This window comes from Tachypleus tridentatus, chromosome 13, assembly GCF_004210375.1.
Source record: "Tachypleus tridentatus isolate NWPU-2018 chromosome 13, ASM421037v1, whole genome shotgun sequence".
Classification (NCBI taxonomy): domain Eukaryota; kingdom Metazoa; phylum Arthropoda; class Merostomata; order Xiphosura; family Limulidae; genus Tachypleus; species Tachypleus tridentatus.
In genome coordinates this window covers 211,133,208-211,148,984 of record NC_134837.1, presented here as the reverse complement: position 1 = coordinate 211,148,984, position 15,777 = coordinate 211,133,208, and the positions used below count along the sequence as shown (strand labels likewise).

The window sequence follows — 15,777 nt, the reverse complement described above, 5'->3', positions numbered from 1 at the left end:
GAAAAGGAGGAGAGATGTGGTGGCGCATGGCTAAATCTTATCAATATGAATTGTACGATGACGTTGCATCCGACCGACTTCACAACCTTGTCGAACCATTAGTCTCGGTTGTTAAGCCTCTCCTCTAGTGATAGTAACAGTAAGTAGGTTAAAAACCGAGCACCAGCCTGTGTCAATGTGAACTTCATCCGCAAATCAGTGCGATTGTTCAACAGTTTCTCGTCGTTTGTTGTTGTTCTCGTGTTTAGAATTTTAGGTACGAGACAGACAAGCACCATGGAACGTGGTTGTGGCGGTAAACAACTGTAGGGTGCGTGTGAAGTTGTTAGACAGAGAGCTTTAAGACAAAGTGTATTTGTACTTTCTTGAGGTAAAACACCTACGAAGCATGCACCCTTTGTACGGAGAAAATCAGAACTGTTATTACTATGCCGGATATCCACCTGTGGCAATGAATTCTATGATACATTCGAACAATGGCGTTCTCCCTACCTGTGTAACTCAACAAGTTCTACCTGAACACTATTCGAATCCAAGGTTGCGTCACTCACCTTACAGTCCACCCCTATCACAGCACCCATCTCACCCCCCAGTTAAAGACAAGGTCAAACCACCTTACTCCTACATAGCTCTCATTACCATGGCAATTCAGAACTCCCCCGAGAAGAAGATAACCCTAAACGGAATTTATCAGTTCATAATGAACCGGTTTCCCTTCTATCGAGAAAACAAACAAGGCTGGCAAAATAGTATCAGGCATAATCTGAGCTTAAACGAGTGTTTCCTCAAAATTCCGCGGGACGACAAGAAGCCAGGCAAGGGAAGTTACTGGACATTAGACCCGGACAGCGTGAACATGTTTGACAACGGCAGCTATCTTCGAAGACGCAGAAGGTTCAAGAAGAAAAGCGTACTTCTGGAGAAACAAGAAGGTGATGGGTCTAAGACAACCCAGGAAGAACAGGTTGAAAGTAAGTCGGAGGGAAAGATGGAAGAAAACCCTACAAATAAAGACCCAATACAACAAAAGAAAGCATCAAAAGACACTCGACTAGACAAGAGCGAGCTCTCGGATAAAACAAAGAGCACCGTTAATTATAACCGTAGCACTTCTATCGACGAAAGTTTTGCTGTGCTTAACATACCCGTGGCAAGATTTCAGCCCTCCCCTGCGTCCGTCTCTCCGCCTAATGATGTTTATCTTTACAAGAAGTCTCCCAAGTCTGAGCCCCTGGAGGAATATGGTCTTCCATCATGTATGCAGCAAAGACCAAGAGACTGTAAGTTTGAGAGTCAACTCAGCTCTTCAACGAGTTCCCCCGGTTCGACGTTACCTAGTAACACTCTGTCCGAAGACTCTTTGGACTCAACGTCCGCTCGTAACTTTACAGTGAGCACCTTAAGGTCACCTAGAGGAGACTCTCCCGTCGTTGGATCTGTTTCTTCTGCGGATTCTTCTCCGAGTCTGGTGAGTTCTGTGGCACAGAACCTAAGTTTAATGCTACCTTACAGTCGCAAGGCCATGTATTCCTGCGGGGTGATGGGTGAGTTTCCCGCCTGTAATGGGTCCCCGTCGGCTGTCTGCACGGCATCTCCCGGAGTTTACCAGACTGATAATACTGGTCTCTGTCCGGCGCTCGAGAACTTATCAAGCGCAGACGAATCGTGCAACCAGAGGGGGGTAGCTACGGATCACTGCTTTGGCCCTAACAACAGTTTATTAACCGGAATGTCTGGTCAAGAACCTTACGTGTCTTCGGACCGAAATATGTCGATTTCGAATACTTGGTGTTCCTTGGCCCCAGTGACTGAGTCTATGGTTTCAGCTGACCAAGCCTTTTCTTCTGAAGTCTTCTCAACTGTCAATGGGTTCTCCTGTGTCCGAGACATGTTTGAATCGCAGCGGCTTCTGGCCACCACATCCCCCGTTAACCCCAGCTGTCAGATGAACTTCACAAGCGGCATTGGAAGCTACCCAGTTAGGTCGGTAACATCAAACTATTATGACTGCGGCAGGTTTTAACTTTTTAATACGATATTCAGAACAAGTTGTGAGACGATACGCCGAGCACTTAGTTAAATATTCTGTCCGATCCTTCTCTTGTGTACAGTATTATTCTTTCGTTGTAACGCAAAAATACAAAACGTGCCACTTAGAGCTACCTGCACGAATTAGCGTTCACATCACAATTCTTCTCGAAATGTTTAAACCTACTAGGAATTCTCAGAAGTGTTGACATTTCTAGAAGCTCTGAGACTCTAAGCACTTTTATTTCCACAACAGTAAAATAATTAGTTTGTTTTGTTTCAAGGAAAGTATTGATTGTGAGAGAAAGCATCATGAGAAGAATTGTTAAATGGTGAACTTACAAAAGTTGAGAATATACATATATATAATATGTAGCCCAGTTATTCCTATGCAATTACTGTATGACTTTACACAGCTTACTCTATGACTTTACACAGCTTACTGTATACATTAATATGTTGTTGTTGTTTTAGACCTGGAATGTAGACTTTTAACGTAAATACTCTTTTAAAATCGTGTTTATTTCTGTTGTGTTCCGAGTTGTTAACCTCCAATTCGTCAATGTGTAAGATATTCGAATGTAGGGGATACGCTTTATCCAATAGTAGTTTACTAAGCAATATTTCCAAATGCCTTCAAACAGTTACCTATGTTTCGAAACGTCTATATGATCCAATAAGTAACCCGGATGTGTGAAAAGTCGAAAAAAAAAACTTCCAGTAATTGCGTAGTATTGGATTAACTTAATCACTTAGCGTGTGTTTCGTTACATCACTGCTATTGTTTTGGATTCAGACTGAAAAACAAAATTCTCGAAATAACGTGTTTAGTAATCTTTGTTTCGAAACCACTCGTGGCTGAAAATGATTTTGACACGTTGAAAAAAGGAAATTTTATCCCGAGTACACATTCGTTTGGTCGAACACGTTTCTGATGTAGTGGTATACGACACAGGAGCTTACTGTTTACTTCGATGACATATTTCAATACCGATACTTGCGAGTAAAAAGAATTAATTATGGGTGTAATTTGACACTCTCATTCACCCGTACTTTAAACCCACGAATACAGAAACTGACGCTATAAAGGCGCTATTCGTGTCGTTTTAAAGGTTAGAGATAGATTAGATTTAATTGGTTCTTCAAACATAATTTATGTTAAGTACGTGCGTGAAATTCCATTTTTCTGAAAAATTCCAGATTCCCCACTCACCTATTCCTTTTTTTTTTACAAAACTCTTGAATTATTTCTTTCGCAACTGTGATTATAATAAGATTTTTGTAGGGACGTGTTTCTCTCTAGTTTTGGTAAAATTATACTGGAAGTATTAGACAAACTAAACGTTAATAGTTTTATAGAATCCATCAACTCAGCAAAGTAAATTGAACTAAAAGATCTTTTTACAAAGAAAGAATCAGTTATTACAAAAATGAGCACCTGATCAAAAGAGATGTATAAAAAGACTTATAAGATCAGTAGAGTAACTAGTTGTTAAGTTTGTTGGTAGTTAACAATCGACCGCTCAGTTATTCTGTTTGTTTATGTACAAGTTTATAAGATAATAAGTAACAGTGTAAAGTATTAAATATTACTTTTCATGTAAAACCCTTAGTAAAGACGAAATATAAAAAGGTTTTTGGTGAAATGTACCATTACTACAAAATAGTAATAATGATAACTGTTTAACGACAATGTATCAGCCACGGCAAATAGCGAAATAAAATTAGAACCACCTTTCACTAATAGTTTATTTAAGTTAGGGTTAGAGTTCCATGCATTTCAAAAATAAAAGGAACTAAGCTCAGTTTTAAGTAATACAACTACAACTGTGTAAAATAACCTGTCGTAACTGAAGAGATCATTAATTTGGTAAGATCGTGCTAACTGTGCTTCAACATTTTGATTTCTTCTTTAAACTTCAGTTGTCTCTTACAACTCCACCATCATCTGGTACAAAATATAGAAATATTTCATATTATTATTCTCCAGAATTAATACAGAAAATTGTATGAATTTCATATCATACCCTATATGCAGATGAAAAAAAATATAAAAAAAACATAAAGTATTAAATAGAAAATAACTCCCCCTTCCTCAAGAAAAGGCTTAAAAATCAGTTTTGAACTGGTATAACATACCTCCCACCATCATAATCAACCTACGATACCAAGAAATGTTCTTAAAGTTGCCTCTCCCAGTGGCTCAGCAATAAATCGGAAGATATGTAACGCTAAATACTCGATACTCGTAGTGGGCACAACACAGATAGCCCATTGTGTAGCTTTATGCTTAATAGGAAACTCACAAACAAACTTCATAAAGTTATCAAGTCCACACACACACACAGAGATATTATCTTAATACTGTTATTTTGATACCACGGATGTCCGTGAACTTTGGATTACATCCCTACTGCATGAGTTTCAGTACCCTGACAGAAACTTTATAATACATACTTAATATATATTTAAAAAGTGGACATTAATGAAAAGTACACTTAGATTTATATATATATATATATATTTTAAAAATGATGTTTTTAATTATTCAAACCCTTAGAATCTTAAACTCAACACCCTCACGCACACACAGGACCCGGTTTGTACTTAAATGGTCAGTTTTGTGTGCTATCGCGATGTATTTGGACGCGAGACGTTCTATATGTGACTTGTAGATTTGTTTTATATGTGATATGTAGAATTCTTCTAGATATGATTTGTAAACGTGTTCTATATATAATGTGTAGACTTGAGTTATGCAGAAAACTGTGTCAGGTTTCACAGTTATTACATATTTAAATTGGCACTAGTTTGAGAGATCGTGGTTTGTGTCCCGTAGTCGCAAAGAATGTACTCTGCTTTGTGGGACCGGCACGACCAGGTGGTTAGGGTACTCGACTAGCAATCAAATTTCTGTCACATCAAACATGCTCGCCCTTTCAGCCATAAAGGCTTTATAATGTGACGGCAAGTCCCATTATTTGTTGCTGAAAGAATAGTTCGAGAGTTGGCGGTAAGTGGTGATGACTAGTTACCTTCAATCTAGTCTTACGTTGCTAAATTAGGGACGACTAATACAGATAGCCCACGTGTAGCTTTGCGCGAAATTCGAAGCAAACCAAACCTACATTATCTTATAGAATATTATACCTGTAATCTAAATTTATTTTATAAATTGCACGGGCTTATGCTAATCACACAGAAATAGCCCTCTGGTTTACTCTGACCCTGCTTGTGTCTCATTTACAATACGGTTCTTGATTATATATCATAATTAGCAACTGTACGTATAGACGCTTGAAATATTTTAAATTGACGCCAAAAGATGCTTTAGAAGTTAAAACTGTGTTCTGAGGTAATTTAATATTTACCGACTGACAAGCTGCATTCATTGGAACATTTAGTCAAAGACGCTGAGATACATTTAGTCAAAAAAGTTAATTCTCGAGTGACTGAATGTTCAAGCAAATTGTAAAAATTCTAAGCCAATGAATCTTTGTTCAAATATATTACTTTATCAGAGGTATCCAGGAGTGAGTGACTGTTCAAGTTAATCTTAATAATTTTGAGTCAGGAAAGCTAATTTTCAAGTGACTGACTGTCAATGTAAGAAATTAAAAAGTCTGAAGTAATTGTCTATACATAAATATGTGTTCATAACTGCAGCCTCTAATCGCGTTTAAAAGGAATGATCCTAAATCCCTGATTTGTAGCCAGGTAGACCAATATTCTTGACACAGGTGCATCTCTTGTTAACAATAAGCATTTCATTGTTAACGTTTGCTTAGTGCTAAATATGCAAGGTTGCCAAAATAGATTATCCGTGCTTTGTCCAACGCGAGGATCGAATCCCTTAAAGGCTCCCAAGCTGAACACTGAGGCAGTTTTTAATCAAAATATGGAGCAAATGTGTCTGAATTTCTCTATTCTAAACGCAAGGGGGCATAAATGTTAATTTATAATTGGATATAGTAAGGGGATACCTTTGGAATTTTAGAATAAACAGCTACCAGTTTATGATAACTAAAGCCTACAATTGATTATCAACTTTTCTCTGTCTTCATATAAAATGATATAATGTTTTTAAGGATCAAATTGCTTAAGTTGGCTTGTTTTTCTAGTTTTATGAGAGGATATTCTGTCACTTCACAGTCACAACAGGAGAAGCAAACATTTTTATTAATCTAGTGGCAGTTTGTTTTTGAATTTCGCGCAAAACTTCACGAAGACGATCTGTGCAAGTCGTTTCTAATTTAACAGTACAAGACTAGAGAGAAGCCTGTTAGTCATGACCGCCCACCGCTAACTCTTGGGCTACTCTTTTTAACAACGAATAATGGGATTGACCGTTACGTAATAACGCCCCCATGCCTGATATCTTTTTACCATAAATCTGTTCAAACTCTAACGCTAAAATATAAGTAGCAGATAACGAATTGATGTATTTTTATCATAAATCTGTTCAAACTCTAACGCTAAAATGTAAGTAGTAGATAACAACTTGATACCTTTTTACCATAAATCTGTTCAAACTCTAACGTTAAAATATAAGTAGTATATAACGACTTGATATCTTTTTACCATAAATCTGTTTAAACTCTAACGCTAAAATATAAGTAGTAGATAGCGGCTTGATATCTTTTTATCATACATCTGTTTAAACTCTAACTCTAAAATATAAGTAACAGATAAAGACTTGATATCTTTTTACCATATATCTGTTCAAACTCTAGCGCTAAAATATAAGTAGCAGATAACGACTTGATGTATTTTTATCATACATCTGTTTAAACTCTAACTCTAAAATATAAGTAGTAGATAGCAGCTTGATATCTTTTTACCATACATCTGTTTAAACTCTAACTCTAAAATATAAGTAACAGATAACGATTTGATGTCTTTTTACCATAAATCTGTTCAAACTCTAACGCTAAAATCTTAATTTTCTTAAACAGATTTTGGAGCTTCACTGTACATCATAATTTCACTTGTATCTAGAAAAGGTGGGTAAAAAATTAGGGTATTTAAGAAATTTGTTTGTGACTGGCGTAACAACTACGAATTATTTTGGTTTGTGTTTTTCAAAACAAAGCTACACAATAAGCTAATTACACTGCGTCTACAAAGGGTATGTAGCCCCGAATTTTAAGGTTCAGAGCCCTCAAACTTATCGCTGCATCAGCAGAAGACGGTTTAAAAATGTAAATGATATTAGTGGTTTAAGGTTAAAAGTTTGTATTTTCTGAATAATTCGTAATGTATTTAAGATAGAGTAGGTTATTCAAAAAATACACGAAATTTCTTCTGTTACGTATATCTGTCTATTACCTAGATTTAATTTTAAGGCTACCGAAATATGAACAGGTTTTTAAGTCATAATTAATTTCGCGCCAACTTTCCTCGGAAACAATCACTTAATACTTTCAATTATTAAAGATTTTAATTTTTAAAAAGTGGGAAAACGTTATCACATTACCATAGTCACTTTAAAAACCAATGTTTCCCCGCCAGGTCAGGTTTAATTGCACTGTGTAAATATAATTTCGTTTTTCACGTTTATATGTCGTTGATGTAAATCATAAAACAAACTGTTGTTTTAAACACTCAACATATCAGTATATTTTCGTTTAAAATCCGCTATTTGAATCTGACTTCAGAAGACGAGATGATTGACGATTTCAAACTTATCTGTAAAACATTGAGTATTTTTATGACAATATAAACAAATCAAACAATATACACAAACATAACACTATGTAACACAATTTTTACTTTTTCTTGTTCCTGACTAGAAAATGTTATTTCCTAATTACTTATGCCTAAAGTAAATTGAAGAGACCTATTTTTCTCTTCAAACTTTGCTTTTGTGACCTGAAAGCGTATAACGAAAACATGATGGGAGACTCTATTTGGTCTAATACGTGAAAGTAATTTACATTACAGTCGCAAAAACTTCTCACTTCTAAACATTTCTGTTCATTTTTGTATAACTTTATTATAAATACATGTAAATCTTGATCCATATGTTGTTTTATTCAGACCTTATGTAAATGAAAATGTGCAAATTTGCCAGTTTATACATAGAAAATAGGTTAATCTCTAAAATTCATTATCCAGGTCAAAATGCAAAATTTGAAGGGAATAATGGCCATTTTATGTACTTTTACAACATAAGCAATTAAGAAATAACACATACTATCCAGAAACAAAATTTGTGTTACATAGTGTAATTACCTGTAAAATATTGAGTATTTGTATGACAATATAAACAATACACACAACAATAATTCTCTGTAAAATATTGAGTATTTGTATGACAATATAAACAAACCAAACAACATACACAACAATAATTCTCTGTAAAACATTGAGTATTTGTATGACAATATAAGCAAACCAAACAACATACACAACAACAATTGTCTGTAAAACATTGCGTATTTGTATGACAATATAAACACAACAAACAATATACACAACAATAATTGTCTGTAAAACATTGAGTATTTGTATGACAATATACACAACAATAATTGTCTGTAAAACATTGAGTATTTGTAAGACAATATAAACAAATCAAACAATACATACAACAATAATTCTCTGTAAAATATTGTCATTAGTCTACCATATTTTTGTAGGTAATGTGAATATATAATAGAATCTTTTATTTTGTGAAATAAATCGTCTTCTTCGCCATTAGTAATCAATCTCATCGTAGTGACACGATGTGTTGAATAAATATACTTTTGCTTCTAAATGTATATTGCAAACCATTTGAGTTTGTAAGTAAACGGCTTCGAACGTATTACAAGTAATCATATGCCTACATAATATCCAAAAACGTTCTCTTAAACTTTGAAAATGGCGACTGACTTACCTTTTCTATATGTAATCCAGTTATCCTACAAATGTGGCCCAATACTTGGCTACCCTTGATCTGGAGGTGCAAAGTATGCTTGATTGAAATTAATTAGTTTTTAAGACCTCATCTATTATGCAGTCAGACTTGTTACCAACGGTAAAGTTAAGCCTAATCTCTGACTCTTGAAAGTCTTCAGTTGTCGATGCAAATAAACCTGAAACTAGAGTGTTGAAGACCCTATGAAAAAAGGTCGTTATTGATGTTCAAGTTTGTTTCTAATCTTTAAACTAACTGGTATTAGTTTCACTTCTACTACAAAATTATATACATATGTCTAAGAATTACGATTTATTTTAGGTTTAGTCTAGAAAAAACAAAAATCTTCACGTCGGATAAGAATATTAATTAGTGATTTTTGAGGGACGTAAACGTTTTGTCATGATTTAAAGAATCGTGATTTAGTTAACAAACGATTAGTTTGAATTTGTTTGTTTGTCTTGAATTTCGCGCAAAACTACTCGAGAGCTATCTGCGCTAGCCGTTCCTAATTTAGCAGTGTAAGGCTAGAGGGAAGGCAATTAGTCATCACCACCAACCGCCAGCTCTTGGACTACTCTTTTACCAAGGAATAGTGGGATTGATCGTAACTTTATAACGCCCCCACGGGATTAGTTTGAGAGTTCAACGGATCTTCAAAGGCTTAAATAAATGTTCTCCACATCTTCTAAGTTAACGTTGACTACTGAGTTTTAATGTTCAATTTGGCCCGAAAATGAATAACTACTGATACTACTATACAAAAAAAAAAACAACAAGTGTGAGTACTAATTAAACTGATTTGTGTGTGTGATCAAAATTTGTTGTTTTTTTTCTGGGAAGATTATGACTGTTTTTTTAGGTTAGTTGAGGAACTTTATCTGTTAATTTTTAAAAGTTGTGCAATATTCGGTCTCTAGTCTTTAAGACTTCGTTATAAACCTTTCGTACGCGTATTTTTAACGACTCCAAATTTTGTATGTAAAGTTTTGTCTTGTTAACCGTCCACTGATAAAATTTTTTGCAATGAATGCTGATTAATTTGTCTCGTCGCACTAAATCTGTCAGTGTGTTTTTCTGAATTTCGCTAGCCGTCCCTAATTTAGCAGTGTAAGACTAGCGGGAAGACAGCTAGTCATCACCACCCACCGCCAACTCTTGGGCTACTCTTTTACCACCGAATAGAGGGATTGGCCGTAAAATTATAACGTCCCCACGGCTAAAACAGTGAGCATGTTTGGTGTGACGGGGATTCGAACTCGCGACCCTCAGGTTACGAGTCAAAGGCCTAACCAATCTAGAAATCTGTTAGAGCAAATGCTCTGTTCAGTGATTTAAGTGTTGCTAAGAAACTGCCAATAGAAATACACTCAGCATTGTGCAGTACCAATGATTGGCTAAATTACCATTATCACCAATCCTATTGGTGGTAAAATTCTGTTAAGAGATAAAAATATTCTTACGTTAACTTGAATAGTACAAAATATAAGCACACTTTGGTGTACCACGAATAATCAGTTCGCGTTTTAGTAAAGAAGGCATTCACTATTAATAAAGTGCGTACAATTAAAGGTAAGTCTGAAACAAATATTGAGGTAAGTCTGGAACAAATATTGAAGAGTAGGTTTTTATTATTGTGCAGGACTATTTTTATTTTAAATTTATGTCATATCATTTACCAAATATGCAAATAATGACTGACTCGTTTGTTATAACAACAAAATCAATTGTGACAGATATGGAAAATGTCAATATAAAAACGAAAAAGTTGTCTTTTGAAAGTGAATCTCTTTAACCTTAATAGATTTACTCACAGGTGAAGCCACTGATGAATAAACACGTCAAACGAATTTAATTGTTGGCTGGTTAATATATGCTTAATTATAAGAAAGTCCAACAATTTGTAATAATTTTTTTGTCTAAAAGATATAAAAAACTGCTCATGAAAATTGAAAAAAATATTCTATAGTGTAACACTTATCTGTTATTGAGCACAAATGTACTTAATAAGCTATTTCTAATGTGACCATAACTGTTCTCAAACTCGGATGTTTAGCGTTTTAAGCCTACAGAGAGCATTGCCGAACCACAGTTGAAAATCGTGTCTTTCTTATGTACTAAGTTTTTAAACAATATGCGTTACATTCATTAGTAGTTCTGTAAATAAAAAGGTGTGAGTACCTGCTAGCGTGTTGTAGACACAAGTAACCCGGTTGCTTAAAGTGTTGGTGTGCCAAGAGAAAACTGAAGTGTTACAAGAAGTTGACTTGTTAATTCGTAGTTTTTACTACCAGGTTAATTCTACTTTTTGACAGAAAGTAAAATCTTCTTTTCAATTATTATATTTTTAAACTTTCAGTTGAAATCATTGGAAGTGTTCTGTACAAATTGTAAATAATGTTCCGATCCTCGATATTGTTTACTGTTCTTTTCCGTTACATATCTATTGCACTGTATATCTTATATTCGTGTGGCTGTAACGCATGCAGGAGTAATATAACATTAGAAAACATAACTTTCATAGATCATGTAAGTGGTTTATTGTGAAATAAAAAGTACGAACGTTTATTTAGATGGTGTTTGTGAAAGATTAATTAAATAAAACTTCATTATGAGAAAGTCAGGGACCCTTTTATATCATGTCAAATTTTACCCGACAGTAAGTAAAGTTGGAAAGTCTGAAATCGTTTCTTTTCACATCAGTTTTTAGCTGGCAGTGAGTAGTGTATTTTTATTGTGTGAAACAAAACGGTTTAGTGGGGTAGTGTATAAGAAACGAGCGTTCTAACTGTTTAAACCAGGTAACACGTATCTCAACATCCACACATCTTTAAGTCTTAATCTGTTTACCATGGGCCAGCTTCTGTCACAGAGAACTACGTTTGCTTCTAGATAATTCTGAAATAAAACAATAAAAAAATCTTTCATAGTTTACGCGTATTTGCATAATTTAGGGAAATGACAGATTTACGGTCACCTCTTTTTGTTTAATACTATAGAGCTATATCTATAACATACGGACACAGTATATCTCCAGTCACTTATTTTATAGTTTACAGGTATAAACACAATACAGGGACACGATATGTCTCCAGTCGCTTCTTTCACAGTTTACAGATATGAACACAATACAGGGACACGGTATATTTCTGATCATCTCTTATTACGCAGTATATAAGGATTTTTATACAATGTAGGATCACAGATAATTTTTGATCATTTCTTTGACAGTGCATGGGATTGTACATAATATACAAAAATCATTAAGTGGGTGGTTAAATATTGTTTCTCTAAACGTAGCAATACACCCAATGATGGCGTAATTCGCAATGAATTTCACAGAAAGATATAACTAATAAAAATTTATTAAAGTAAGAAAAGAGTGCACATTCGCCCCATAAATATATACATACATATACAACTAGTACCAGAAAAAATAACTTTTCTAGAACCGGTGAAGTAAACAGGGCATGCGGCTCTGCCAGCCCAACTCCTAGTTATGCCGTCCTCGTGTAGACGCCTCGTGCACGAGCTTTGGAAATCTAATATTTGTCATGTTTTCGAAAACATCAACATTAGATTATCTTAGATTATCCATTCGGACTTCTACGTTCTGACATACTGATATTACCAGTTATAAATACACGGCGATCTGTTACATAAATATGTTCATTCGTTTATGTGTTATGTAAACAAAGCGCGTTTTATTTACAAAGCAGCCATCCATCATCTGTATAGAATGGTCCGTCTTTTATATAAACTTTGAAAACAAAGTGGTTCTTACAGGGAGATACTGCCACGTATATACTTCTTCAAGACAAGTAAACTATACTAAATATACCCTAACTTTTCATATTTCACTTAACCCCAAGAAAGCCGCGAATATTGGTTTGTAAGAGATCTTTCTGACCTCGAGTTAAACACCCAAGTAGATTTACAGTCCATCATATTATCTTTATATACTCGTAATTCGTAATTTTATTACTTTTAACTTTCCATTTCTTTTAAATAAACTAAAAATGCGAATGGTGTTTAAACAAGCAATGGTACAGTTTTCTACTTCCCTTTAGGCCTAAACGAAAATGTTTTCCCTTAGAAATCTATAAGGAATTCCTATTGCTGTTTCCCAACGCCCAACTTTTTATTTTCTTTCTGTTCCTTAAACAAAAACATTTATAATATAAAATGGGTCTCTTGAAAACCGTTTTTTTTTTTTATCTTAAATAGAATACAAAAGGAAATTAATAATTTCGTAACTTCAAATGCCTGCTGTTGAGACGCTTCATACGGTCACCCGTTGGTACAGTGGCAACTCTACGGATTTACAACGCTAAAATCAGGGGTTCGATTTCTCTTGGTGGACTCAGCTGATAGCCCAATGTGGCTTTGCTGTAAAAGACACACACATATACACCCGCTTAATACGATTCAAAAACGTGTACAGAATAAGGGAACATACATTTATTAAAACTGAAAAGTATTAGCGTGTCAAACAACCTAATTTCCCATATCGAGTGGCAATATTATGTTGATGTTACACAGAAATAGATATAAACAACAAAATAAAACTAGCATGAGAGAGAAATTTCTTTTTTATTTTTATATTAAAAACCCAAAAGAGAAACCAGACAAAAGCACAAGCAGGAGTTGAATCTTTGTTGTGATAATAGTGGAAAGACACGAGTCGTTTCAGTTCGAATTTTCTATTATTTAAATACAAACGATATATATGTACGTATAAGTAACCTAGGATAAATAATAAATGCTTTTTGTGCAGTTCTAAAATTGTGCCACATACGGTCTCTAGAAAATGAGTTTAAGACATATGTGTCCCAGTATGTCTTGTTGTCGTGTTACATGTATTCCACCACTTTATTGTTAAGTCATGTTTCCAGTAGTTATTATCGTTGTGTTACATGTATTCCAGCAGTCGTTATTGTTAAATTAGATTTATTCCAGCAGTTGTTATTGTTGAGTTAGATGTATTCAAGCAGTTATCATTGTTGAGTTACGTGTTTCCAGCAGTTATTATTGTTGAGTTAGATGTATTCCAGCAGTTGTTATTGTTGAGTTACGTGTTTCCAGTAGTTATTATCGTTGTGTTACATGTATTACAGCAGCTATTGTTGTTGAGTTACATGTATTCCAGCAGTCGTTATTGTTAAATTAGATGTATTCCAGCAGTTGTTATTGTTGAGTTAGATGTATTCAAGCAGTTATCATTGTTGAGTTACGTGTTTCCAGCAGTTATTATTGTTGAGTTAGATGTATTCCAGCAGTTGTTATTGTTGAGTTACGTGTTTCCAGTAGTTATTATCGTTGTGTTACATGTATTCCAGCAGTCGTTATTATTGTGTTACATGTATTACAGCAGCTATTGTTGTTGAGTTACATGTATTCCAGTAGTTGTTATTGTTGTGTTACATGTATTACAGCAGCTATTGTTGTTGAGTTACATGTATTCCAGCAGTCGTTATTGTTAAGTTAGATGTACTCCAGTAGTTGTTATTGTTGAGTTAGATGTATTCAAGCAGTTATTATTGTTGAGTTATGTGTTTTCAGCAGTTATTATTGTTGAGTTAGATATATTCCAGCAGTTGTTATTGTTGAGTTACGTGTTTCCAGTAGTTATTATCGTTGTGTTACATGTATTCCAGCAGTCGTTATTGTTGTGTTACATGTATTACAGCAGCTATTGTTGTTGAGTTACATGTATTCCAGTAGTTGTTATTGTTGAGTTACATGTATTCCAGCAGTCGTTATTGTTGTGTTACATGTATTACAGCAGCTATTGTTGTTGAGTTACATGTATTCCAGTAGTTGTTATTGTTGAGTTACATGTATTACAGCGGTTATTATTATTGAGTTACGTGTTTCCAGTAGTTATTATTGTTGAGTTAGATGTATTCCAGCAGTTGTTATTGTTGAGTTACGTGTTTCCAGTAGTTATTATCGTTGTGTTACATGTATTCCAGCAGTCGTTATTATTGTGTTCCAGCAGTCGTTATTGTTAAATTAGATGTATTAGCAGCAGTTAGATGTATTCAAGCAGTTATCATTGTTGAGTTACGTGTTTCCAGCATTGTTGTTGAGTTACATGTATTCCAGCAGTTGAGTTGTTAGTTATTTGTTGTGTTACATGTATTACAGCAGCGTTATTATTGTGTTACATGTATTACAGCATTGTTGTTGAGTTACATGTATTCCAGCAGTCGTTATTGTTAAATTAGATGTATTCCAGCAGTTGTTATTGTTGAGTTAGATGTATTCAAGTTACGTGTTTCCAGTTATCATTGTTGAGTTACGTGTTTCCAGCAGTTATTATTGTTGAGTTAGATGTATTCCAGCAGTTGTTATTGTTGAGTTACGTGTTTCCAGTAGTTATTATCGTTGTGTTACATGTATTACAGCAGCAACTACTGTTGTTATTGTTGTTGAGTTACATGTCGTTGTGTTACATGTATTACAGCAACTATTGTTGTTGAGTTACATGTATTCCAGCAGTCGTTATTGTTAAATTAGATGTATTCCAGCAGTTGTTATTGTTGAGTTAGATGTATTCAAGCAGTTGTTATTGTTGAGTTACGTGTTTCCAGTAGTTATTATCGTTGTGTTATATGTATTCCAGCAGTCGTTATTATTGTGTTACATGTATTGCAGCAGCTATTGTTGTTGAGTTACATGTATTCCAGTAGTTGTTATTGTTGTGTTACATGTATTACAGCAGCTATTGTTGTTGAGTTACATGTATTCCAGCAGTCGTTATTGTTAAGTTAGATGTATTCCAGTAGTTGTTATTGTTGAGTTAGATGTATTCAAGCAGTTATTATTGTTGAGTTATGTGTTTT

The 15,777-nt window shown here is 34.5% G+C and overlaps 1 protein-coding gene and 1 long non-coding RNA gene across 3 annotated transcripts in view; one reads left to right on the top strand and one right to left on the bottom strand.

The window, feature by feature from the left end:
- LOC143237236 (uncharacterized) overlaps positions 1 to 15,777 on the bottom strand; it is a 79,091-nt gene that overhangs the window by 15,225 nt on the left and 48,089 nt on the right. The gene's annotated exons all lie outside the window — the stretch shown is intronic.
- On the top strand, positions 13 to 11,497 carry LOC143237234 (uncharacterized). Its single transcript, XM_076476270.1, has one exon. The coding sequence runs from the start codon at positions 389 to 391 to the stop codon at positions 2,021 to 2,023; it is 1,635 nt and encodes a 544-aa protein (XP_076332385.1). The 5' UTR covers positions 13 to 388; the 3' UTR covers positions 2,024 to 11,497.